This window comes from Platalea leucorodia (assembly GCF_965183815.1).
Source record: "Platalea leucorodia genome assembly, chromosome: 1".
Classification (NCBI taxonomy): Eukaryota; Metazoa; Chordata; class Aves; order Pelecaniformes; family Threskiornithidae; genus Platalea; species Platalea leucorodia.
Window position 1 is genome coordinate 102,556,683 of NC_138823.1, and position 27,592 is coordinate 102,584,274.

At 41.1% G+C, this 27,592-nt stretch overlaps 1 protein-coding gene across 2 annotated transcripts in view; it reads right to left on the reverse strand.

Annotated features, from left to right (window-relative positions):
• Positions 1-785: 785 nt before the first annotated feature.
• KIAA0319 overlaps positions 786-27,592 on the reverse strand; it is a gene marked incomplete at its 3' end in the record, with an annotated part of 33,136 nt that continues 6,329 nt past the window's right edge. The window contains exons 2-19 of one of the 2 annotated variants that reach the window (XM_082306372.1): positions 25,467-25,650; positions 23,060-23,158; positions 22,295-22,392; positions 21,822-21,909; positions 21,172-21,264; positions 20,393-20,525; positions 18,289-18,517; positions 16,305-16,428; positions 14,798-14,930; positions 13,759-13,907; positions 11,190-11,341; positions 9,926-10,064; positions 8,483-8,642; positions 7,013-7,155; positions 5,492-5,614; positions 3,983-4,073; positions 1,840-1,931; positions 786-964 (exon numbers count right to left, since the gene is read on the reverse strand). In XM_082306372.1, the coding sequence (XP_082162498.1) occupies positions 786-964; positions 1,840-1,931; positions 3,983-4,073; positions 5,492-5,614; positions 7,013-7,155; positions 8,483-8,642; positions 9,926-10,064; positions 11,190-11,341; positions 13,759-13,907; positions 14,798-14,930; positions 16,305-16,428; positions 18,289-18,517; positions 20,393-20,525; positions 21,172-21,264; positions 21,822-21,909; positions 22,295-22,392; positions 23,060-23,158; positions 25,467-25,650 (2,409 nt within the window). Of the gene's footprint in view, positions 965-1,839; positions 1,932-3,982; positions 4,074-5,491; positions 5,615-7,012; positions 7,156-8,482; positions 8,643-9,925; positions 10,065-11,189; positions 11,342-13,758; positions 13,908-14,797; positions 14,931-16,304; positions 16,429-18,288; positions 18,518-20,392; positions 20,526-21,171; positions 21,265-21,821; positions 21,910-22,294; positions 22,393-23,059; positions 23,165-25,466; positions 25,651-27,592 lie in introns of both variants that reach the window. The other variant, XM_082306371.1, reaches the window with a different exon arrangement.

The following is a 27,592-nucleotide window of genomic DNA, read 5'->3' on the forward strand; positions in this document are numbered from 1 at the left end:
CTACTGTTCCCTGGCTGGACATGGCAGACTCCAGAGAGCCAAAGCACCTTCATCTTTACAAAAGCAACATAAGGCTGGACTTCCTGCAGGCACCATACTTTCTATGCAAATACAGGGAACATTGCATCCTACAGGACACAGATGTATCACATGACAGCTGATTAAGTGCAACTGCTAATTGTAAACTTCCTTTGAAAACAAAGACATTTCCATCTGATGAGCCCTACCCTAGAAAAGGAAGTCACAAAGCATAGTTGGAGATAAATACAATACACCAAAAATGCTCTCTCTTTGTGTTCCTAACCTAACCTGAAGATGGAGCCTGTGGTCACATATTGCTCTCTATAGTTGTACGGGAATTTATCTATATTGGCTTTCACTGTTTTAGGTCTGCATCGCAATCACACTGCTTCTCCAAGAGAGAAATAGGAGCACAGGACACAAATCTGTAGGCATCTCAGTTACCATCGTTACTAGCATAACAGCCCTGGCTAGTTTTGTAGCAGTGATACAGGAAAAAAGGCCTTCTGAAGTTCAGACAAACATTCAGCATGGAACATGCAAGAAATAAGATGTTCTTTTCCTTGTTCCTATAAAGGTGACAAGAGGAGTTAGCTGACCATCTAATCCTTCCTCCCTCCTTCCACTAACTGTGCTAGAAATTTACCCTTTCATCTGCAATTAGTTGGTATTTTAGGAAGCTTTCGGTTCTGGAAAAACAGAGGTGGGCCAACATGTTTCAGATGTGTTGAACCACTGCGGTCTGTGCTTTTACCCTCATTCAGTTATCTGTCTTTGGAGCTGTAGTTGAAGGAAACTCCATTTCTGATGGATCCATTCATGAGGGTTTTAGGATTCTCTCTTTCAATCTTTTCTCTGCTGAAGATAGTGTCCTGATCACTGTCAAACTCTGATTCAGAGACCATCAGACTGGAGTTGTGTTCTGTACTTCTGTGTTTTATACCTGACAATAAAAAAAGCAAAACAAGCTCATTAGAAAGGTTTCACTTTTTAGTAACAACTAACCATCCTCTCCTCTGCTGTGAGATGAAAGATAAGTGAAAACATTCTCTGCAATCCAGCATAACAGTGTAATAATCCACTGCCACCATCAATATAAAAACTGGGCTAGGAGGTTATCATATACTATCAGGCAGATACTCTTCCAATTTCACTACAAGCCCATCAGTTTATGGCTCTGAAATGTGAATATATGCATTTAAATTTGAAACAATTAGATGATCTTAGTACATAGCTAATGTACTTTTAATAGCTTGAATCTGGAAATTAGTCTGTCCACTCAACTATCTGATTAACACAAGTGGCAATGAAAGGTCACAGTTTCTACAGAAATGTTATGTCTGTCTTCCTAGGACAGCAGTTTCTCAGGATGATTTTATTTCCCTGGATTTCAGTATGTCCCCTGCTAAAAACTGAAACTCGGGTAAATCAAAATATACGTCAACAGGGGGTAGCAGCTGAAGTCTACTGATGTTTAACAGGACACTTATGGGCCAGGAGGGAACTGCTGCACAGCAATAAAAACAGCTCCAAATTGAAGTGTGTGCAGGGGAGGAGGGGTTACATGGAGAAAGTCTGTGAGACAATTAGATGTTCTAAATTAAGATTAACAAAGACACTCAGAGCAGTGGCTGAGCCCAAGGCCTCATAAAAGAAATGAAGTTATTCTCCCTCAACGATTTCATTGTCTATGCTTGCCCCTGCCATTCCCAAACTTGTAGGCCAGCTTCTGGGCTCCTCCAGACTGCAGGTGTCCATCCAAATACACTGACTGTCAGCTTGGTGGGTGAGTTCCCAGCTGAAACAGATAGCACTTACCATATTTGGGTCGTAGCTCCATTCTCTCCTGCTCATCTATGTTATCTAGGATAGTATACTTTGTTTTCTTTCTTATCTTCGTCCTCTTTCTGCTAAAAAGAAAGTTACCACAGAGACATTTACTTCTCACGTACACACATAAATCCTCTCCCTCTCCCTTTTCATACACATAGCTACATACCCCAATATACAGAACTTCATTGTAGTTCTTCACCTTCACTTAAAAAGAATGGTTCCAGTTTATACCTATATAAAGCAGTTGTACAATCTGGACCAGAGGGTATAGTTTATTTTCTCTCTGATATACAAAATGAAGAAAACAAGAAAGACTGACTTGCTTTCCTAGGTCACAGGGGTTCAGTTTGTTCAATTTCAACATAGTAACTAGACACGAGGTAGACATATATTCATTTATTTCCAAATAAAATTGCTGTAAGAATTGCTTAGTCCCCAATTTTTTTTTTTTTTACCTGAGAGAATTTAAGTGGTGCTTGTCTGGTTATGCTTACAGAGAAGACCAGACAAAAATGGAGATTGGCTCCCAACAAAAGGGACAAAGCCCTACTGGTCTGTAGGCAAATCCCCACCTGTTCTTTCTTCATATAAATCCTTCCCCAGCATCTACTTCCACAATGCTGCAAACATCATCATCTCTATCTTAACTTTCAGCTATTTGCAGGAGTTACTCATCTGCTCATTAATACAGAAGGAAAAGTCCTGGAGCTAGAGGAACAGACACAGAATCCTTTGTTGTATTGGATCGAGAGGGAACAAACAAAGGATTTCAGGGTAGAAATAAGGGCATTCACGTATAAAACCCTCTTCCTCATAACTTTGGGGGGGATGGGGAGGTGGGACTTGCTCTTTGTCAAGGCAAGGTCTGGAGAAGCACTCCCACCCAGATTGCACAGTTCACAGTGCAGAAGCCACCTACTGCTCAGCCAACGTTACAGCAACAGCCAGCCACTCTGCCTCTCCTCTACAGTCTTCTAAAAAATGGAGTTCATTTGGCAACTCAACAAAGCCTTTAAAACCTGCAAAACTCCAGGCAAATCTTGGACTACAGTGTATCTTTTTCCTCTAGTTTCCACAAGGCAAAGTGCATCTCTTGCCATTCTGTCCTGTGCAGCATTTCCCTCCTCTTTTTCACACGTATCTCCATCAACCAGCCCTCACTCTCTGGCACAAGCCACATGAGGACAAAGGACAGAAGCAGCTGAACTCCATAAAGAATCCCTTTCTCATGAAATCCACACAAGCCTGTGAGGCTCCACCCCACACTGTGGGGGTGGAGTGGGACACACTTCTATTTAAATCTTTCTACCAACAACACTGTTCCTTCAACCATAAAAAGGAAATCAGTATCAACTCCCACACATTTAAAACAGCATCCTTTACATACTGCAAAGACACCCTAGAAAAAGCTGAAAATCCAGAAAGATTTTGACGGTGTTTTGTTTTTGCTAGCACCTGAACAAGCTCTCTATTTGCTGGGCTCTTTGAGCAGCAGCAAAAACACTTGCTCTAGTGACAGAACTTGCAGGGCTTGTCACTTGAAAGAGAATTTCTTATCAGCTCACTAGGAAAAACTGGAGGCGGGAGCCAAGAGAGAAACGACATACAGTAGTAGGCAAAACTGTTTAAGGAAAGGAGGAAGCCAGAAGTTTGCGTGACTGAGATCACTGGAGTACTCCTTGCCTGTCAGCCAGATGCAGCCCACGTGTCCACCCTTCCCATCCAAGGGAGGCACCACGTTGGGAGAAACTCCCTTCCCACGGCCTAGAACACTCCTACGTCAGCGACCTTCAGGGTGTGCCTCTTCCTTCTTACCATGGAGTACCTGGAGGACTCAGTGGGAGACCATGAAGATCTGCAGTATACTCTCAGCATTTAAACACAAATTATCTCTTAATATGGAAGATACTCCAATATGGGCTTTTTGTTTTTCAAAATACAGAAGAGTACAGAGCCACAAATGGATACTCCTTTTTGCAATGAAAGCAGGTCTGTGCAGAAATAGCTATAGGAAGCTCCTCACATGCCTGAAAAGAGTTCAGTGGTTTAGTGCTAAGGACTGGACTAAAATGCGGCAGTTGTGTGCAGTTTTTGCATATAACCCATCAAAAAGAAACAAATAATGTACCTTTTGCAGCAGCAGATGCAGAACCAGGCAAGCCCTACCATGACCACAACCAAAATAAAAACAGATACAGTCACATAGAGTATACTCCACTCTGAAAAAAGAAACACAACAGTGCTTTGTAGAGTAGTATGAATAGAATAATTTCTAATACAACTCTATTAAAATAACCAATCCTGAGGAATGGGAGTGGCAACAGGAACTTAGGAAAACTTAGCACATTCATTCTCAGAAGAATTCTTAAGCTTCCAGATTGACAGTGCACCTCTGCAAATTTTCTTCCACTCCAATACCTTTTACCATCCCAAGATACCTGAAAACTATGTGGGAACTGAAAGTCAAGAGGGCACGGTTACCACCTCAGTTACTTTCTCTAACTCAAATAAACACAGGTGTACTCTGGGTCTGGCATTTTAGAAGTGCATTAAAAGAGCAGCTGATTAGAGACAGATCCTTCTACTCGCATGCTTACATTTGTAAATCCAGGAAAACACGAGAAGGATACAGAGACACATGCGATAATGTGAACTCCAACATGTGTATATTCACTATTTCAGTGTTGTTATTACACTACGGAACAACACAGCATCAGGGCAGGGCTGCAGGAGGTCCCAGCCTCAGGCTTAAAACCTACTGTCTTGTCTTGGTTGGCCAATTAGTCTTTGCTCACTAACAGACAGACACATGGCCCATGGTCACTTAATGGCTTCTAGCAACCTCCTTATAAATTTCTATAGATTTGCTTGAAGACTAGTGCATGGCTCAGCAAATGGCTCCAAGCCTGCACAGGCCTAAGAGCTGAGCTTTATTTCAACTTCAGTAAAAGATCAAATTAGTTAAATTAAAACTATTAAATATTTGAAATAGAGAGGCTTAGCATCAGCTAAGTTAGGAGTGCAACAGAATATAGATATGATTAAGCTGGTGAAACTAAATTGCATTTCCCAGATGCAACAGACAAACTGAAACAAACAGCGAAATTAATCATGCTAAAAAGCTGAGGTTTTAAAGGTGACTATGTTGGTTAGTCCAGAACACTAGTGTTTTCTTTTCTTAGGTCAGATCATACTTCTGGCACAGAACCATCAACCACTCACTCAGAGAATCTAAGTTGTTGCCTCTTTTTCAGCTTTGCAACAATCAGATGAATGCTACTCAAAAGCTTTGCAATGCCCACGCTATTAAACAACCCTTCCAACTGGCTGCAAATTGTTGCCAGATCTCCCTCCCAAGTTTCCATGCTTTTTTTCCCCTCAAATAGTGATACATTTTAAAATTTAAACTTTAAAAATATTTTAAATATAGACTACTACTGTTAAGACATTATCATTTCAAGATGTTATTCAAATATCTTTCTACAGAAAGATATTGCTGGGCTGGAAAACAGAGAGACTGTTTTAGTCTTCCTCAGCATCTACCTCCTAAGTACTCCCCATTCTGACAGCAAATAATCAACAGTCTCACAAGATGATGAGCTATTATTGAAATCCATCCCACAACACCCAAACTCACCACAGTTACTCTCTCCACCATTTAGATAACGATGAATCAAGTTTTCCATCCACAGCTGGTAGCAAATGCAACGCTTTGTTATGGGGTCACAGTGTCCATGTCCAGAGCATTTTAAAAGACAGGCTAAGAACAAAACCAAACATAGGGTCAGTTGTATAAAGGGACAACTTGTCACACATCCTCTTACTGTGAGACTAGACTGGTGACTAGACTCAAGCATCTAGTTCACATCATTCTGGTATTTTTTACATCTCCCTTTCCTTTGGTGTTATGTGTTAAATAGATTTATAGTTCAGCAGACTGCTGGCTGTGAAGAGAAAGATAAGAATGTATCTTATGCATACAATATTGAAGTTGTATGCAAGTCAAGAACAGTTTATTCTAACCAGAAATAAAGATGAGTTGAAGTTGTGGAATTCAGACCTGCTTCTTTCTTTATGACGTATTTGTAAGAACTTCTAAAGTACCTGAGAACTGAGGAATATCACTGTTCTCAGGTACTAGAAGACAAGCATCATACCAATAAACTAGAGTGTATTTCAGTATTTCAAAACTGAATTAGAGCATCTGAGGTCAGAATGTTTACATATCTCATACGCTTACAGTAGTAGCCATTACTAGATCAACGGGTCACATCAGACTAAAATAAAGAGTTATTCCCCTTAGAGTAGCAGATTTGCTATGTCAAGAAAAGCGTTAATGCATATTTTCAAGTGACACCTATGCATTTCAGTAATCCAAGTACGTTTACAATAGAACAGTCCTTTTCAACTGGTAAATAAAGACACAATTACCTACAGAATTAATGACTATTGTATTGCCAGAGCTTGCTCACTTTGTTTGCATTTGGATCATTATGTCCTGATTTTAAATTATGGAGAAGTCATATCTGTAATATCTGAGTATCACAAAAGGTTCACATTACTAGTGAAGTTTAAAATAGGCTTAGAAGTTCAAGCATGTTTTTGGGGAAAATAAAAAGTTCATTATAAGAAACCCCAGCAGCCTGTCTACATTGCAAATATTAGAAGACTAGGTTATAACACAGTGATCACCTGACCATTTCGCCTGATACAGACAGGCAAAACCAAGTTACATTACAAGCCTATTACTAAACACCAAAAGCCTTGAAGGAACCAGAGACACGAAACATTCTATATTATAGCTATATTAAGTTTTGCCCATCTTCCAACAAAAGATGGTATGAGCGGGGTATCTTTATCCTCATTCCCCAGGCCTTCCTGATGCAGACCAGATTAAGATGTGCTTTTGCCTGCTGTTACAGATAATGTCTTCAAAAAAAACAAAAAAAAACAACAAAAAACACACAAGTAACTAGCACCAGTCTACCACAAATGAACAAGCATTTTAAGTATTGTCTTCAACGTCATCTTTTGGAAAGCCACATCCAAGCCCAGACACCAGATGGCAGGCAGAAGGCCTTCATGAACTGTTTCCAGGTGCTGTGTTAGCCAAATGCCTACAAAGTTCCAAGATGAGCAAGCACAATCCAAAACATACCAGCCGTGTCAACCCGCAGGACTTTAAAAAGCAGAAAGTCAGCCTTCTCTTTCAAAAGCTGCACATGCAGAGTTCGCGAGACATCTGATGCCTTGATCACCTTGGAAGGATGCCCGTTCTGCACGTAGAACACAACTGCAGTGCTGCAGAAAGAACAGCTACGGTCATGACTGCTGCCAAAGATCACTTCTGTCAGGCATTCAGTTTACAGCCTTTGGTTTTGTTTGTTTCTGGGAAGCAAGTGTCACCACTGATAAAGATTAGGGAATTCTGTCCATGGATCAGTCAGCTTCCACCCAAATGCCATGGACTTCATTCTGAGCAGAAGCACCAACAGTTCTTTGGCTTCTCAGTTTCACAGAAGAAAGGTAGGGACAACAGCAAACGTAATTCCCTCCTAGGTCTTCCTGACTCTCGCTTTAAGAGAAGTATGTATACATTTGCTTTCCCCACTCTCATCTAGAACCTGTCACAAAGCATTCTGAAGCAGTTTGGGTAACTAGGAAACTGAATTTAAGAGGAGGAAAAGCTCAGAAGCAAGGGAGACAGAGAACTTCATATGGGAGCCCTCTTCTTCCCCGCCCCGTCCCCATGCCCCTTTTTAAGTTGGGTGGTGTTGATCTCATCCTGTATCAGCCACTTCAGGGAACATCTTTATCTGAAAAGCAGTAATTGAAAGCTGTGATTAAAAATATCATAGCTATAAATGCTGTATTTTCCAAACTGTTTGTTTTTAAATTTTAAAAGGTTCCCCAAGAGCTAAATAGACACCAAAATAGGTTTTAAATTACCAAGTAGTTAACAAGAAGTAATTTAAAGATAACTCATGTCAACAGGTTCTACCAATCATGCTGAGGAGTTTCTCTAGGTATGCACAGCCATCTCTAGCCCTCTACACCAAGCACAAGGGTGTATTTCTACTTCAGAGTAAGATACCACAGTTGGTATCCACTGTGTAGTTTTCTCTGCAAAAAATGGATTTTTGTCACAAGCTACCTGGGGAAAATGTTTATAAAATACTTAGAATATCAAAACCTTAGAGAGGAAGTAGAAGAAAAGGGGAATAAAACCAGTTTGATCAGGTACAGCTGGAACCTTATTTTGAAATACAATACTTGCTTCACCATGATAAAGTCTGTCTCACTCCATCCAGCATTTAGGAAAAATAATAGCACTGTATGGAACAGAGACACTGAAATATATGCAGGATGCTTTCTTTAAAGGAATAAATAAAAAAAACTATACAGAGAATTTTTAATTACTTTTTAAAAAACAAAACAGTTCTGAGCCTCCAGAGAGCATACCTCATCAATTTTCTACCACAGCAGAAGAAATTCACCTTTTAAAGTATATACTGTTGAGAGCTATAGCATTTTTTGTCATCTTAAAGATGATTATTTTGCAACTAATTATGAGCTGTGAAAGAGTCAATGAAAATCACAAGCCTGGCACAGCAGGATATCTTTGTACCTTATATCTGAGTAGGCTTGTATCTTCTGAACCTTGATATCTGAATCCAAAACATTCAGCAATACAGCCAGTTGTCTCACCAGGGTGTCCTTCTGCTGTTCACTCAGCTGTCCCACTCCAACTTGCAGAATCAGCTCCACCAGACCACTCTTTTTGGGATCTGACAGAAGAAGAACATGCTATTCTTTCAGAGCCTGGCAAATATTTCAGTACCAACTGAAGACAACATGCAGTACTGAAGAGTATTTATTAACACTATATTTTCCTCCCATATCCCTTATAACCCAACCCTTTTGTGTTCTTAGAAAAGTACTTAGCCTACATTTTCACATTCCCTCTGAAACAAATCTGGTGGGTCCCAAGATAGCAACCCAGCTTATCAGCTGAAAGAAAGCACTTCAGTGTGTACTTCAGTTCAGCATTAACACATTTCTGTGCAGAATAGCAACTTCTGGTTCCCTAAATGCTGCCATCCTAAGGTCAGAGGTAGCACTAGGTGAGTCTAATTCTTAAGTTCCCTGCTAGTTATCTATTACTGGCTACCACCCAGGAAAAGGGAGGCAAAGATGGACTCATATGGTAGCATGCAAGACTGTGTGGGCAAGTCTAAATGAGGATGGCCAATTTGAGAAATATCAAATACGTTTACCTTCACAAACTGAGGGTTCTGTTAACTAATACTTGAACTTTTAGAGTGCCTTGCAAACAAAACAAGATTCACAGATATCCAGATATCCATGAGAATCCTGAGCCAATTATTGTGATTACACTCAACAATAAAGTGAGGAACAGAAATAAAATCATTGTCCAGGAACCAGACAAACAAGAAATCTCTGACAGACCCAAGATTTCAGACTTATTTCCTGAAACCTCAACTTATGCTTCCATCACATAGCCATTTATCCTGCATTTGAAAACAAGTCTATATACAAGCAATATCAAACCATGAAAAGACAAGTTAAAAACCCCTGAAATTCTTTGAGGTTTGTTTTTGTCCTTCAAGATGAAAGAAGGAAAACAAGCATAAACACACACTTTCAACCATCAAATACACAACTGAAGCATTTGTACCTAAACTTAATGCTCAGGTACCATCTCTTTCCATTGGCCAAACTGATAAACAACCAGGAAAAAAAAAAACAAACCACAAAACCTACAATGAATGAAAAGCAACAAAAAGCTAATTAAAATATTAACTAGCAAGTAAGATTTTCATTTATTTATGCTTCCAGTAAGGCAATGGTGTAATTGGTAGTGAAGAATCCCAACATGTCTTTAACACACTCAGGACTATTGAGAGAACAATAAGAAGGTAGGAAGAGACCGACCTGTTTGCTCTGTGTTTTAACTTGAGAGAATATTGTCAACATTGAAATAAGTAAGTGAAAAGGAGAACAAAGATGAGGTATTCACAACGTATCGATGACCTTTTAATTGTCATACCAGGCCGCACTTCAACAGTTGCTGAATCAATATCTGAGTCTCCTTTAGCATCTGTCACTTTCAAGTGAAAAGTATAGGTTCCTTCCACCAGATTAGTTAGCTGCAGTACTGCCTCGTGGTCTGAGCCGTGGATCACATCCTGCAAAAAAAAAAAGAAAAGGTACCGGGATGATTATAACCCCAGAGAAAGTTGCAAGTGTGACTATCAAGTCGGGTATCTGGTATGACAGCATGAGTTCTTGCTTTGGCTTTTGGGACCAATGTGACCTACCCACAGTTTATAGCAGAGTAATACAAATTTGGAAGTGGCAGTTAATGAGGATGTCTGCACAGTATGGATATTTTCATTAAAAAAAAAAAAACCCAGACAGAACAGCTGACATTCTCAAGTACTCATCTGCTTGAAAATCTGAGACAGTTACATTATTATTTCTCAATTTTACTCCAGTATCCTTAGTTCTGCTTTCTTAACTCCCACATTATTTCCTTTCCTTGGAGTTCATGTATTTCCAACTATCATCTCTGCCAGCTACACTGAAGCTAAACCTCTTCAATTCTTCTCATACTCTCCTGTGAATTACTTCTAAAAGCTTTGTTATCATTTTGCTGCTTCTCCTCTCCCAGTTCTTGCTGATTTGCCACTATCTTCCTGACTGCACGAGCTGTCCACAACACTTTGTGCAGATAAGCAAAAGAAGTTGCTACAGTTTTAGTAGCTTACATATAAACTTCAGTTTATCATGAGGTACTTCTGCTGTCTGCCCCCACTCGGAGAACAGGCTCCACTGCCCTAACGACCCAGGCTATTCATTGTGGTCTGCCAGACAAGGTATTTATATATATCTATATATATCTAGCACCAAACACCATTTTTATCTTAAACTCATCTGGTATCAGACATGATTCCTTAGTCTTTATCAGTACTTCTTGCTCTCCCAGATCCTTCCTCCTTTGGAATATTTGGATTTCAGATGATTTTTCTCTCAAACACATTAGCTTGGTACTATCACCAATTACTCCTTAAGAGACAAAACTTTATTCTTCTGTCTCGAGTCTTTCCCAACTAAGTCCACACTGCTGCAGTCCTCTATACTTAACTACTATATTCTATAGCTGTACTGAAAATATCACAAGCCCCTCGAACCAAAGCATTAGAGACACCATGCCTCATAGCATCTTATGGGTCGTACCTGCTTGCCCTGCCCATACGCTACAAGCATAACAAGAGCCGAACTTGACTCATTACAACCTTCAAGACACTTACCCCAGCTGCTGGGCTTTGACCATCCCGAATCCACAAATACGACACAATCCCCTGGTCATCAGCAGACCTTGAGCCATCCAAGGTAACAGAGTTATTTGGAAGCACTAGAACATGCTTCCCACCAGCGTGCGCCCGGGGTGGACTGTTGTTTTCTAGCCGTAAAGATAGTGGAGGAGAAGGATTTGCTTTCAAAACATGCGAAATGTGACATGCCATTGCCAATACACCCACACAGCAATTCTTTACCTGATGATTACAAGCAGTAACAACAGAATCTTGTATCAAAGGTACAGGGAAAGGATGAGTGGGTATACAGAATTTGGCTCCAGGATTATTACAACCTGACAAAAGCAGAGCTGCACCATGAGGAGAATACTAGTAAGAGGTACCATCCAAAAAGACCTTTTTCAAAAGGCATTGTGGGGTACTCTATTTACAGTCTCACAATAACTTAAGTGCCAGATCTTCTCAGTCAAGCAAAAACATTTTCTGCCTCCTTCGAAACACAGCCCAGCACGAGATCACCCTGCTGGGTTCTTCTCATCTCGAGAATCACTTATTAGCTAACAGAAGCTTGTGTAAGGTCTTATATCTTCACAATGCCTGTATTTAGGCAAAGTTAAATCAGGAAACTTAAGAGTAAACCTAGTTACCGAATGCTTTTTGCTTACCGCTCTCAGTGAAATTAAGGCATGCACTGGGAGTACAGCCGAAAACCACAAAAGAAACATGACACATTCTCTTTCCAGAAACCAGACATCACTGACTTTTGCTTAGTACACAACTGATAAGACAAAGCTCCAGGAAGCTGTGAGGCTGAGTGAAATACCTCGCTGGTCTGAATATTAGGTTGGACATAAATAATTCAATTTTGGGCAGATCTCCAGGGCATTGGCTGTAACTCTATTCTTCAGAACAGCACAGAGTTCTCTGTGATACAAGTGATCTTCTTGTCTCTTCCAAATAAAGCAGTCCATTAAACTTGGCTATCGGAGCACTGAATATTTTTAATATTGAACCTGTGACTGTAGTCAGGACATACTGTGGCTACACTTTACAGCATGAATAAGACCATGAGACACATTTGGACAGAGCTGTTGCCATGTGTTTCTGACTAAACACCTAACTGAAACTCTGAAACAGTTCAACCAATGATACACATGGATAAAACTGAGTCCACCTTCTTCTCCAAGATTCATTCGTTCTGCAACGACACTAACTGAAAAAGAAATAAGGCTGCACTGTTTTCAAGAAAGTCAGCAGCTAAGATTCTAATCCAACTCCACCATCATTTCGTAAGTGGTATAGGTACCATACTTGCACAGCCAGAGTGCATTGCTCCCCTCAGAAAACAAGGTATGCAACAGAAAGGCAAACTCTGGACCAAACAAGATCTGAAATGTACTATGCCACCTTCTTTAAAAGAAGGCATAGGCCCGTGAAGATTCCTAAAACCACTCCCTAAGGAACAACATGAGGCAAATGATGGTTGGATTATCACCACCTGCAAACTTGAGGATGAAACGTAAGTCAGAGCTATGAAATCTGTCTGTACCTGACTACCTCCGTCAGAGAGCAACCAAGCTGGTGAAGGGTCTAGAGCACACGTCTTATGGGGAGCGGCTGAGGGAACTGGGGTTGTTTAGCCTGGAGAAAAGGAGGCTCAGTGGAGACCTTATCGCTCTCTACAACTACCTGAAAGGAGACTGTAGCGATGTGGGTGTCAATCTCTTTTCCCAAGTAACAAGTGATAGAACAAGAGAAAACAGCTTCAAGTTGCACCAGGGGAGGTTTAGACTGGATATTAGGAAAAATTTCTTCACTGAAAGGGTGGTCAGGCACTGGACCAGGCTGCCCAGGGAAGTGGTTGAGTCTCCATCCCTGGAGGTATTTAAAAGACGGATAGACGTGATGCTTAGGGATATGGTTTAGTGGTGGACTTGGCAGTGCTGGGTTAATGGTTGGACTTGATGATCTTAAGGGTCTTTTCCAACCTAAAGGATTCTATGATTCTATGATCTCGCACAATAGGTATTATTAGCCTAAAGTCTCTTCTACAGCATGCATGTTGGGGGAAAAAAAAAAAAAAAATTAAAACACCACCACAGCAACTGTTTCTCCATATCAAAAAAACAAAATAAATACAGGTCTTTTAACATTAAGTTTTTAAGTGGAAATTGGTATACTCTGAGACCTCACTTCTTGGATGTTACTTAAAACTCACAGTAGAATTGCTTTTCTGCTCAAAGCTTAACTTTGAGAATAAAATAAAAACATATCCTCTTAAAGTAGACACACCATGGTCAACAATAGTGTTTTGGAGCAGTTTTATTAGAACTAATTCTGCGTATATTTAACTTCAAAAAAGCCTGCAGTAAGTGAAGTTAATTCTACCTGTCACTCACAATACTACTTTATTACAAAATAGCAGTAACTCTTCTTGAACACCCTTGAAATACAACAACAAATATATTTTCCCTTTCTGTTCCAATTTCCTTTACATTCTGTCAGTGATTGAATTAACTGGCAAGTTGCCTACCATAACCTAAGCAGCAGCAACGAGGCTTACCTTCCTTCACAGTAACAGACAGCACAGATGCACTGCTTAAGCCCTGTTGGTCTTTCACGGTCAGCCTGAAGCGATAGGTACCAACCTGAAGACCAGTCACAGTTGCTATTGCTTTGTCACCATTTTCCATCTGTACAGAGCTTGGTCCACTGAAACAAAACATCTCAAAAAAATAATCCTGCACAGCCAGCCAAATTGTTCTTTCAGCAGCATCACTCACGCCATTTTCTTTCACATATATTGTAGTTCTACCACCACTATAAGCGCTGATGGTTAAAGAACCATATGAGACATGAGTTTATCTCAGAGAATTCATAAATGCATTTTTTCAAGACATTCAAAGCACCCAATCATCACATACCCAGTTATTAGAAGAGGAGAAAACACACCCCAGAAGTTCAACCTCCTCTCTACTCTTTCACGGGAGCATGCAAACACTGTTGCTCTAAGAGCCGCTCACATGCACAGGGTGCCAGCAAGCCTCTTCCTGTACCATAGATATCACAGTTGCATGAGCTAATACCTTTTCCTTTTATTAAGGATCAATTAGTCTTGCACATAAACATACAATTAGAGACTTCTGTAAAACATTTTCAATCATCATTCCAGAGTGCTTTAGTCACCTACTATTGAAAGCCCAGGCCAAACAGATTGTCAATTTACTTTATTATTCAACAAACAAGTGACTGAGAAACCCTAGTTCTAAGCACTGATGGGAAAACTTTGTACATTACAGGAGGGTACCCAAGCCTGTAACTTGCTTTTTAACAGGAGACATGGAAGTTTCTGTCATTCTCTCTCAACTTTAGAACGGTAGGCCTCAAAATGACACACTGCAAAACATAGGCAGAGATTGCCTAAGCTTTCCAAATTGAACTTAAAATTCCTGCCTCTTACCCTATTACTGCCTGAGCAGGAAGCTCCTCAAAGCAGTTCTCAAACAGTGCATCACCCAACACAATTGCATAAAAGGCTCTGGCACACACCCACTTTCACTTTGTTCTCTGTTTCACTGGAGATTAGCAAGATCTCTAGATACCTGATATCTTCCCAACGATAGAAGACAATGCCTTGGTCATCTTGGCTTTTGCTTCCATCCAGTGTAGTACTTTCTACTGGGAAGGTCAATTCCTTGTCAGGGCCAGCCACTGCTACTGGAGGTCTGTTATTTTCTGTAAAAATAATACTTAGTGTATGACATGTCCTAGGCAGTCACTGGCAAGGATTGCCAATCAGAGGGAAGATTCTACACAGAATATTATATTACAAATTTGATATACTGGCTCAAGGGTACAAATCACAAGTATAACTGCACAAGCCAGCAGAAAATACTAGGTGGGAGAGACCAGCTCTGCAACAAGCCAAATCCCACAGCAAGTACTCCCCTTTTTCACAGCCATATCTGAAGGCACAGTCACACTCCAAAAATTTTGCAGCATGCTCAATGCATTGTATGAAATGTTTTATAACAAGAGTACTGGTATATTCTCCTGGTTCCACCACTGCATCCCTTTCAAAACCACTCACATGAATGTGGTTCTTTGCCCTCGAAGATGATACTGGCCCAGGTTTTCTGCTGCTCAAGGTCAGCACACCACCACTAAGTTAATGCCAATTTAGAGCCTTTGAGGATTTAGTGCAGAAACATATAACCTATTATTCTGTTTTCAACCTCTTTTGCGGCATAGTAAAACCAGCAATGCTACCATTTTCCTGAATATTTATTTACCCTTGGACCCAGCTTCGGCAATAGCATCTTTCTAGTTCCACACTATAAGGTGTCTAAAAGGCACCACCACACGCTGTACTTCCAATTCACATTCTTGATTTCTGCAGTAAAGTTTCCCCAGAAGGGGCCATCTACAAAAAGATGTGTAATAAGCAACAACAGGAAGATAAAATGTTGCCCCATGGTGGAATGTGAGACCTTCAAATGGGCAGAAAAAGCCACTTTGGATGTAACGGGCAAATGCATTAAAAAAAAAAAAAAGGTATAAAACAAAACATCTCCTGAGGCCTGGACCATTTGGGCCCATTGATCACTCAGCTCCCAAATCTAAACATGTGACAGATGCAGCTTTTGAAAATTCCTTGCTAGACACTTTTCCGTAGAAAGTGCAATGCAATTCTAGTCAGAATTCAAATCACACAAGGATTCTTGAAGGAGAACTGCAAAAAAATAAGCAAGCTGAGCAAAGCACTGATTCTGGATAGCTTTACAAACAGACTTTGTAGGATCTTAAACTCAAGAGCTACATTTTAGCTTTTGAAGTACACTCGAACACATCTCTGTGCAGGTTGCCTTACATAATCAGGCCGGTGTGAGCCCTCAGGATCACCCCCTGGACCTTCTATGACTCTACACTTGTTTTAACTGTTTGCTTTGACAGAAAATGGAGGTGGAAGAGTCCTTGATGCAGGGATACCGGACATTCAGGCTGCTGTCTCAGTGGTGCAATGCGGGGAGATGAGGCATTCGAGGACAGGACTAAGGCATCAGGCTGGCCCACCCCTGAGGGACCCAGACGTGCCGGCAGCTGACTTACCAGGCTGGACGATCAGTGTGACCTCAGCTGTGGACTGCTGCCTTGCAGAGTCTGTGACAGTCAGCTGAAACGTATAATCTCCCTCCTGCATTGCAGATAACTGGAGGTACGGCGTCCGCACTCCCTACAAGGCATTCATAAAGACAGACAGAGCAAGATAAAACAGAAACGAAAGGTCTCACAGAGTAAATGTGGAGAAAAAATAAAATTTAATTCTTAAATACAGTGTTTGAGCAACAGTTTAAGCACCTTGCAGACAAAGAGGACATCTAAAGTTTGATGCACAGACAGATGTAATGTATTTACTATTGCAACTGTCCCTACCAACCCAGAGAAATATCTATAGACAATAAACTTTAGTTTCTTATGTTGGTATAATTGCTGCATTATTTCTGAACAACAATAATTGTGAAACACATAGGACATTAACTTTCTCAATTAGGATATTAAACACTGATGGAAATTACTACAGCTTATTCCACTTCCTTAGAGATATTTTAAAAGCAAACATCATGGCATTCTTTAATATGTTTATAAAAATTGTTAAATGCAAAACCAAGCTTGACTTGATCCCAGCCAGACAGGCTTATGGAAAAAACATACTAAACAAGACAACTCTGTCCTCAGTATACTCTTCTAGCAGTATTAGTTGATATCTATATAAGCTCATAAAATGAGTGGGGCCAGCTATAGGTCCTTTTGCTAATAAAATGAACATTTGTAGCATCTCATATGAGGAATAACAAATCACAATTAGGTTTGGGTTTTTTTTGGATAAAGATAATAAGAACTAAGGGACTTGATAAGTGATTAACTAACCAGCAGAGGTACTTGTTACACTGCACTCTAACCATGGATACCATGTAACACACCTGAGACCAGCATTCTCAGTTTTAGGGATATGAAAAAGATTACTGGGTTCTTGAAACAAAACCATAAAATGCTCCTGCATTTCCACATTAAATACCCAATGATCCCATTAGATACCTCAAGCAGTCATTCCCTTCTTTCAGGAAGGTTGCTTTAAGATTGAACGGTTCTTAAAAACTACAAGTTCAGGTTGCATGGATGCTTTTGGAAAGTGTTTGCCTTAGTAAATGAACAGAAATAAGCCATTATGCTATAAGCCCTTCCGTAGTTTTGTAATTGCCTCTACGGTATATGCTTGCATCAATACCACTCATCAATAACAGATCTACAAAGTGATTTCTTTCCAGTTCTGGAGGTCTAAAGCATTTGCAACATAGCAGAAATCATGTCTCTTGTAAAAAATGGCTTCTGAGTTTCAACTGGCTTCGTTACATGAATTACCTCAACTGCCTACAGAGCTACAAGAATCTCCAACTTACTGAGTGCAAGTCCACTGAAAATTTTTATTAACTTCTCTCAGATTTAAAAAAAAAAAAAAAAAAAAAAAAAAAATATACAGCGATGAAAACAGGAGAATAAATTCAGTTAGCCTTCATAGGAAATCCATGTTTTAGTGAGCATGAAAAACCCAGCACAGAACATGGCTGCATAACACTGCCAAAAGCCTTGTCATCTTTCACTCAGAAAATTAAGCTTCTGTTTGAGTCCTCCTTTCTCCAGAAGAAAGTGTTACAAGAAAACCCTGACTACCCCCCAACATTCTCCCAAAAACATTTTCAGCATGTCCAGTGTCTCAGAAGACGGAAACCTGTGGAACAGGCTCTAGGGTCCAAGGACAGACATTGTGAACTCGACGTCTTTCCAAACCACCAGGGAACAAAACAACAGAGAAATCAGAAATGGCCACAAGGAATGAAAAAAAAAGTTATGAGATGGAATTAGTAGTATCTAAAATAAGAGCTGAATACATCAGAGAGGAACAAACAAACAAACAGAGTAACAGCACTCTAGATATTTCAGTTCTTCTGAGTAGTTACTTAGGTATGTGTTTGCTTGTATTAGAAGCAAAGATAAAAGAGCTTTCCAATCCTATGCAAGAAGAAATAAGACATACCTGCATTGCTACAACCTTGCCTTTGCTTTTGGGACTGAGCGACCACTCGTAGCTGACAATTTCATGGTCATCGCTGCTCTGGTTTCCATTCAGCGTGATGAAGTTCTGGGGCAAGGTGACTGCCTGATTAGGTCCTGCATTGGCAATAGGCGGGTAATCCACTGGTTTGTTGACAGTCAGAGATGCAATAGTGGAGTTGGCTGCTCCATCTGAATCAATCACTGTGAGTCTACAACAGGAAAAACAATATTGGAAATCTGTTAAGATGGACTTCTGCCAAGTCCTAAGTTGAACGTTTAACTTTTTCTGGCACTTCTTCAACCACCACCTAAAACAGAGCCGCTAATTAGATAATACGAACTTCTGCTTCAGAAACACACATTCCTCAACTAAGGTAGGAAAGAAATTCAGAAGACTGTTTTCAAACACAGCTTTCAACCTTTAAGGAAAAAAAAAAAAAAGCCTAGCTATTCTGGATCCCAGATGAAACCCCTTCCCTGCAGTCAACGGCAACTTCATCAATTCCCAACAGTTTTCACTGCAAATTCTTTAAAAAATGTACTCAATAAAAAACAGGGATTTCATTCATCAGTCATAGTGGAACAGTCCCTGTTAACACCTACATCCAAAGCTACTCTGGATATTCAGAAGCTCTGCTTATAGCACAGTAGCAGTCCCTAACTTCTTATTTCTTCATGGCACACTATTACTAATTTTAATGGAGCTTAATATCAGCTCAGATTTTTGAAGACGTCAAGTCACAAAACTAAAAAGCTACAGGGTTTGAAAGAAAACCACTATTGCCTCTCAGAAACACAATGGCAAATCATCTCAAAATGAGACTGCTGCAGACACCTGAAAGTGATAAAAGACTGCCCTCCACAGTGTGGTGACCGACTACATCTCTAATTCACCTCTGTTGTGAAAACCACATATAGCTGACCACATGGAAGGGAACCACTCTTGAAGCCTTCCCTGAGTGGGAGCAAAACTAGTGCTCATTAATTCTGTCATTAGGGAACACATACTTTTACAGTGGGTGCGCATCCATGCTTATCAGAAGCACTGGATTTTGTTGACCGGCTAATTTCCTGGAAGCTTGAACACACTGCTCTGTTGTTCAAGTACCTCAGTTTTCCCCAGAGGCGCACAGATAGAGCAAGTGATTTCTTAATTCCCTAAGGTCTGGAACACACTTAGAGCATTGCTTGGAAGCAAGCTCTGCCCTTTTTAATACAGAAAAAAATCCTATGGTCATTCTGCCACTGCACAATATGGAACAATTCCAGTGAAGAACACAGGATGAAAGTTGGCAGCTATGTAATTTTTGGTGAAGCTTATGCAAAGCACCATGTTTAATGTATATGTATGCTGGCTCGAATATTCTGCTGATGCGACACTGATACATAATGTATTGACTGGTAGGCCGTTAGCCACTGGCAGCCAAACAACTCAGGCTCAGTCAGTGGGAAGTCTGCCTCTATGAAGACTAGGCTGTAAGTCAAAAAGTTCAGAGAATGAACTCTGATTTTAATTAAAGCACCCAGAACCACAAACATTACTTCCATTGTTTGGATAAAAATCCAGCTTCAGCAATGCATAAGTGGGGGAAAACAGTAGCAAGGCAAAGGCTTTTATGAAGAACAGAATGACTCTTATTAAAATCAGCACACAACAGTGCCTTGCGAGGATCAGTCTCCCAATATTGTTCTGTCTGCCACCACACTTCAGGGGATGACTTTCACAGCCTGACTGCAGAGATTCATCTCAGGACACTTGCCAACTTCTAAGCTGGGAAGAAAAAAAAAAAGTAGTTCTGTCACAGTTATTATTGCTGGGAGTGGGAGGTATTTAATTTCTGATACCTTGTTTTGCATAACTTTGTGCTGTAAAGTATCACTACACCAGTATCACAAAATCACTGCAAGCACTTTTTAATAAAACTGTTCCCTGTGTCTCGCCACTGTACAAAATGAAGGGTAGCAGCATGCAGGAGAAAAATGAAGTTTTTTGTTTGAAGAGGTACATGTGAGCACAAAGAGAAACAAAAACATTTAGCTGACATCACAGAAACAGTTAAAACCCCAAAGGGAAGCATCTGTACCTGAAAGTGTAGTTTCCAGGAACAAGGTTAGACAAGTGCAGGACAGGTGTGTCAGCAGATGCCTTCTGCTCTCGCAAAGGACCTTTAATTTCCTCCCAGTGGTAACTCACTATTTTCGTATCATCTGTACTTTCTACATTCATTAAGGAAAAACATATCAGTTTCTTGTAGCAACTGCTGGAATGAATACTAAAGTCTTTCAAGCACTGATCCCTAACCAGTTTTCTACAGTTATCTTTTCAAGCATACTCAAACAGGGTTCATGAACCATAGCTGCTAAACCACAGATTCCAAGGTACATTTGGTACGGTTTATCTAAACAAACAAAAAAAAATTCTTCACACACACACACAAATAAAAATCAGTCTCAAACTCTGCACTCTCCAACTTGTCTGCTCTTTGTAATTATGAACATAATTATGACATCTCATCATACCCTACACGTGACAGCTCTCTCTCTGGGGCCTACATGGCCCCAGCTGTAGCGGCACAGAGGCCTTCTGGGCAGGACAGGAAGAAAGGGTAAGAGTAGATGCTATTCAGATGTAGCAGCCTCTGACACATTGCATCTCAATCCCTAAGTGGAAGGCTGCATTTTATCACTTTTTTTATTTATTAAAATAATTTATAACTGGACTCAAATCCCCCAAATAAATCATGATTCAGGGAACTTCTGAGCAGAGTGAGAAGAAGGAATTTCACTTATAACTGACAAACAATACTGTTGCAACTGTATATTAAAAATACAAGATATAACCACAGGATGGTCCAGTACATACGACTGCCATCAATGAAGGTAGAAGTTGTAGGCAAAGAAACTTCTTGTACTTTGGGTGAAGCAATGGCAACAGGCAGCTGGTTAACTCTGACGGCTGTGAGAAAGACAGGGGAGAAAAAAAAAAAAAAAGTAGTGAAAGCCAAGGCAAAACTAATTTGTTAACTCTACAGATCAATAGTCCCCAGCGATTTAAACCTAGGATTGACAGCTTTGCAGCATCTGCTGTCTTTTTTGGACAAGGGAAAGAAAAGGTTACAGAAGAGCAGTGCACTGACTTGTCCGCTGCAGCCACTTCTAACTGGTATAATTTAGATCAGACCTGTGCACTGTAACTTGCAGCTAGAGCCGGTTCAGCACCTAATTGCTGTTCCTTGCTGTACTAGAGAAGGGGACCATAAAAGGTGGCACGATGCTATCTCAGGCCTTGCCCGAGGAGCGTACAAGACCAGAGAGCACTTAAAACACAGGGAGCAAGATCCTTAACTCTACTTCCTTAAAATGCTTTATAGACACCACGATATGGGACATCTCTACATGACTGGACTACAAGATATCCTTGACAGACAGTAACTGACAGACTATTAGATAAGCATATTGTACAACTACTTGTGTTGAAGAAATTAATTTCATTATTTTAGCCAACTCATTTACCTGGTTTGACCGTGACATTTACAAAACCTTCACCAAAGGCATTTTCACCAGAAACCGCCACTTTGAAGGCATAAAGTCCCACCGATAACTGAGACAAACAGAACAAATTGGGTTACATGTCGAATTATACAAAAGCAGCATGCATAGATCTGCCAATCATATTGTAGACAGAGAAAAATCTGGATATCTGAAACCTAGAGCTCCTTTTACAAACACATACACAAAAGGCCACTAGTCATTGCCCAGAAGCGAGGAATACAAAGCAAACGCTTAGGAATTTCTACTCTATCTTAGAAAATTATTAGAGCACTCTAAAAAAGACACTTCTAATCTGGCAAAGATTTGGAGACATACAAGCAAAGAGACTCTGGCAGTCATTCGAACTCCTTGAATGAAGGTGCCCTTTCCCACAGGTTAGATTCCTGTGAAAGGACCACACAAACACAATGAGTCTGAGCTTGCAGCTCACTTACATGAGAGAGCTTCAAGGTCTGGCTGTGCCTGCGCTCCATTTCACCACCATAGTCAGGAGGGTGACTGATTAAGCTCCACTCATAGGTGTAGGCTGTTTCTAAGAGCAATAACATAGCATAAGAGTAATCAGTTTTGCCTTCAAGACAAGCCCAGGAAACAAATAAATCAAGTTCACCATCCATCAGATAAAACGCTACAGTAGGCAATCATGACTGCTACTGTTTAAGCCTGCAAAATGAACCAGTATGAATACATGTTAAACTTCCACAGTGGAAGTAACTTGGTAAACCAGCAAGGATGTAATGGACTTCACAAATAACTGATTCCACAAAAAAAAAATAAAAGCTTCACGAGAAGTGAATGCGTTTTACATAGCTACCTATGAAATACGTATTCTTTGCTGTTGCAGTTCAAAAGCTGGTAGTTTTAAGGTAAATGTTGCATTCAGAACCTTCTTTTCCCCCTCCTCTGCTTTACAGCAAGATGCCATAACCTGGGCCACATCATTGTCTTTTGGCAGAAACTACAGACTTTCTATTGAACCATCTGGCTACTGAGTTCAGGTTCTGAAAATAAAAGCCACTTAAAATCTAAAATCCAAAGGAGGAAATCCTCTGCAGTTGGAGCCACAAAAAAGGTAGTAGTAGGAAATGAGAAAGATGGTTTTATCCTGAGGTGCAGATGTTCACATAACTCAGGACTTGTCTGCATTTACAGGCTGGTAGTGTGTGTATCTCCTTGTATGCCAAGGCCGTTCAACTCACCTGTAGGTGGTGGTGGGACAACAAAGGCATTCAGTTCAACCTCATTTTTGGGTAGCATCACTTGTATGTTACCTCCAGCAGACACAATAAGTTCCTTTACTGTATCTAAGACAGAATGAGTACATTATGTTTTAACAGACGGGACTGCTATAAATTTAGTATCTTCAAATATTATTTGTAATGGATTAAGTAAAATTTGACAAACACTCTACAGTGAATAGGCAAGGATAAGTAAAAAAAAAAAGATAATTCCTCAATACATAATCAAATAATAATCTATTATAATCATGACTATGGCTCCTTCACCTTTTACCAAGTAAAAATTTTTCTTCTTCCCCAAATATGAAGTGTCATTTCTCCTACTTCTGTTTTAGAGAAAAGCATTCTGATTATTCCTGTATATAACAGGTAACATTGCTCTGCATAAATAATTATGCATTTTTCTTAGTAATTGGATGGAAGTGCAGGAATTAAAAAGTACACACTTCTGTAATAGAAGACAAAAAAGCCATCTGCACCAGAACAAACCTCATTAACTAAAGTAACATAAAGTAACATACGCTTTCTTTCACCAAGAAGCACTACTTCTGTGTTTATGTGGCACTTATGAGGCACACCTCAACGTCCAGCTCAGTGTCCCTTTTAAAAATTCCACTTGTACAGCAGGGCAAAGGTGTTATTTTGTACCCGAAATGCACATTCAATCTATTTGCCGTCCAGGAACACCCTCCCAGTTCTCATCTGTGAAAACTCTTCCCTCTTCCAAAAATGCCGAAGTCCACAAATCCAGTCCCCAACAGAAACATACCAAAGCACAATGTCAGGAAAGGTTCCCATAGACCTATATTTCAAAGGTTTTAAATGTCTTCCTTCTAATATTGGGAACGCAGAGAACAAAGGTTCTCCAAAGGCAACATTCACTAGCGTCTAAACCTCCAACTTACAAACTGAATAGATGAGCAAGAGGCTAGCCAGCAGTGGCAGCTGACAGATCTAAAAATGGATGAAGTGAAGAGGCCACATTGACAGCACACTCTCTGTCACTGCTACTTAAATGCACCCAAGGCTCCATAATTGCTCATGGGAGATGCCCTAGACACCACTGGAGTGGAGGTTTGTACTTTGACCTCCACATGAGATAAGAATAAAGTGGCTAGATGAGGATGATGACCAAAGGAGAGAAGGAGGGACTGTCTTCGAGACTTCCAAGACAGTAAGGCTGAGAACACAAACTTAAAGCAATCCTGGCACAAAGCAGTACTTACGGTGAGATTCATCACAACGTTCCCTTCAGCTTCTTCTTCCAAGCTCCTTTTTGAGTCTTCTTCAACCTCCTCCTGTGAAGGAGGAGGAGGAGCTGCCTAGTCAACACTCAATGGTAATGATGATCCATTGCCTTGGAGAGGGATCTCTTGTAGCTCATCTCTTCCCGTTACCTCCTACCACTATCCTGGCTGGGAGTTTGGCAGAGGGTGCCAAGAATGTCCCAAACCAGACTTGCTCTACCAGGAAGCAAAGGGCTTAGCTCTCCATATCCCTCAGCACATCAGGAGTGCAGAAGAACAGACACCTGTGCTGCTCTGCTTCTTGTGGCCCTTCTAACCCTTTGTCAGGGTGCACAGGGACACAGGAAACCCAGCAGGAGAAAGGAGATACTCTAACATACACAAAGAATTTAAGACAACTACAGGGGACATAGTGGTTAAACACGTCCTTTTCAAAATAAGGACTTCTGCTCAGCACCTGGAATTCTGATAAGCTTCCTCACAGCTTTGAAATTAGAGCAAAACTTTTTTTTCCCCAGGATGAAGAGGCCACGTTCTCCCCTCCTAAGGGCTAGGCTTCTCCCCTCCTAAGGGCTAGGCTTCTCCCCTCCTAAGGGCTAGGCTTCTCCCCTCCTAAGGGCTAGGCTTCTCCCCTCCTAAGGGCTAGGCTTCCTCAGGTCCCACCTATGTTGCTGCACGACATCTAACAATTATATATATAGTGGGAACCCTACTGAGGAGTTTTCGAGAGGGAACAATGTTATGAGAAGTCACAGTATGGCTAGAAGAGACTATTCTGAAACTCCAGAAAGCCTCAGGTATTTCTCACCAAGTATAAAAATTAACCCATTTAAAAAAGGCTCTTAATCTCTGCTTTTTACTTTGCTGTATTTGCTTGAGTTATAATTTCCCATTAATGATGGACTTGGTCAGAGTTTTGCTTCAAAAGTAACTGGCTAAGGTGTCTGAAGTTTGCAATGTTACTGTAAGTCTACAGGCTTGAAGTAGGATGATGTTACGTTTGGATAAAGAGCGAGCTCATAACTAACAACACGCTGGAAGCCTGACAGTAGTAAAGCCATCCCCACCCCCTGTCCAACGTGCAGGTACCCCTCAGATCTCTGGCTATGTTGAAACATTACCTGCTTTAGCAGCAGTAGAAGGTGGTGTGAATTGCTGCATGGGCTCAGATGGCACAGTATTAGTGGTAAGCAGCATGATCCCACCTTCAGTGACATTTTCTGGAGCCACTGTAGGAGTCTGGGTTTTCTCTGACACACCTGGGGAGAAATCCAGTTTGTCTGAAGAAGGGGAAGGTGTAGCAACCTGAAAAATGAATTATAGGGAAAGAGTTGTCATAAGTGAGCCTTTTTTCACATTTCTAGATTTAGAGTTATGCTGGTTTTTAAACAGCATGTAGGGTGAGCCTACTGATTTATGTTACTAGGAGGTTTTATTCATATACAGAATACCTGTCAAAGGTATTTTCTTCCATTAGGCTTTGTAAGAAATGCTAATCATTTTCCAAGTTTCAGATGCAGAACAGCATAGGCTATGGTCATCAAAATGAGGTAACCTGGAATACAACTGAGGCTTTCTGTTCTCAACATAATAAAGAACAGCAGGACAGGTCTAAATATAGTCATACACCTTTAGGAGCCAATGACAGAAAGTCTATCTGGTGAGTATTATTGTTTTCATGCTGTACACGCACAAACATAACAGAATCCTTGCCTCTTACTACACCTGCTCATGTCTTTACTTCAGCCACCACCCCCCTGAACCCTCTCTGCTCAAGGCTGAACAGTGCCAGCTCTCAGCTTCTCTTCATATTTCAGATGCTCCACTTTCACTTTGCAGTTTGTTGCCTCCCTAGGGAATCGGAGCAGCTCTGCCTTGGATGTGGATGGAAGGAAAAGCTCCCTGAGCATGAAAGCAATGCCAGGGACTGTTGCTTCCCAGCCTGAGAGGAAGCAGAGAGCATGGAAGTCATCTGCAACTCCATCTCTGCCTTCAACAAGGACAGAGAGAAAAGATCCCTGTGCAGCTGGGACAGTGACAGCAGTGTTGGGGACTGTGGCTGCCTACCCTGTGAGGATGCCGAGGACCACACCAAGAGCTGCACCTCCAGATGGGTCCATAACACAGATGATGCAAGCACCTTTGTGGCCATGCCTCCAGCTCAGTACGCGGACAGTAAGGACATCTCTCTGGGCAGCTGGGACACTGACAGTGGGATCAGGGACTGCAGCTGTCCCCACGATAGTGCCTTCAGCACGCCAACCCTAGACCCTGAGCAGGAATCTCGCCCTTGACAACATTATCACGCACAGGGAGAGCCTCAAGCCCATCCTGCCTCATACCCTGACAAAAGGCCTTTCCTCACTCCATCCCACATCTTCCAAAAAGATCACCTTTACCACACTTTGGCAAAGTGCTTCTTTGCCTTCCAAATTTGAGGGAAATCTACTTTTCTGAGCTTCCTCTGGCTTTCCTCCTCTCCTGTCCCTTTGCCAATCTATCAGCTGAAAAGCAGCCATCCTGGCTTTGTAGGACAGATGGGGACACAGTCACCTCAAACATACCTTTCCTGAGACACTCTTCTGCAATGGCACCAAACATCTCCTCAGTCAGCAAGCCTAGGCAAGACTCTGCAGTCAAAAAAGGTGCCCTGTGGCGCTGTCATGTCGGAAGTGGTGTCACAGCCAAAAAACATATAGCTTAAACTAAGAACGTTAGCAGGCAGCAGATAACTGGGGCAGGTGCAATATCAGAAATTGAGCTCTCGCGCAGAAACTATTACTGAGAGAGATCCTGTAGCAGATGTGCAGGGCAAGATTAACCTTAATTCCAGCTTAGGAATTGAAAGGAAAAGGAAAGAAAAGAAGGACTCTTTCTGGGAGTGAGTAGGGTAGGCAGTTCTCTTGGTATGGGCTTTGTGGTTTGTTTGCTTTTACCCACCTGTACAGCTGCTACTCCTTGTTACAAAACAAACACACCAACCATGAGGGCCCACGTCCTTCAGTTCTCAGGGTCTGACTTGAGAGCAAATATCTTGAGAATTCCAACAGAAAACAAGAACACTCCCATAATCCAAAAGAATAGTCATGCAATTCCCTGAGGAAGCTCAAAGTTATAGCGCAGGCAACAGCATCATGCCCAAGGGGGATCCTTCCCCACTTCTGGTCCCTGGCTGACCCCACAGATTGGGTGCTTTCTTTTCTCCCTGTAATGGGAAGGACCAGCCCAACCATGTTGCCTTGCTCCA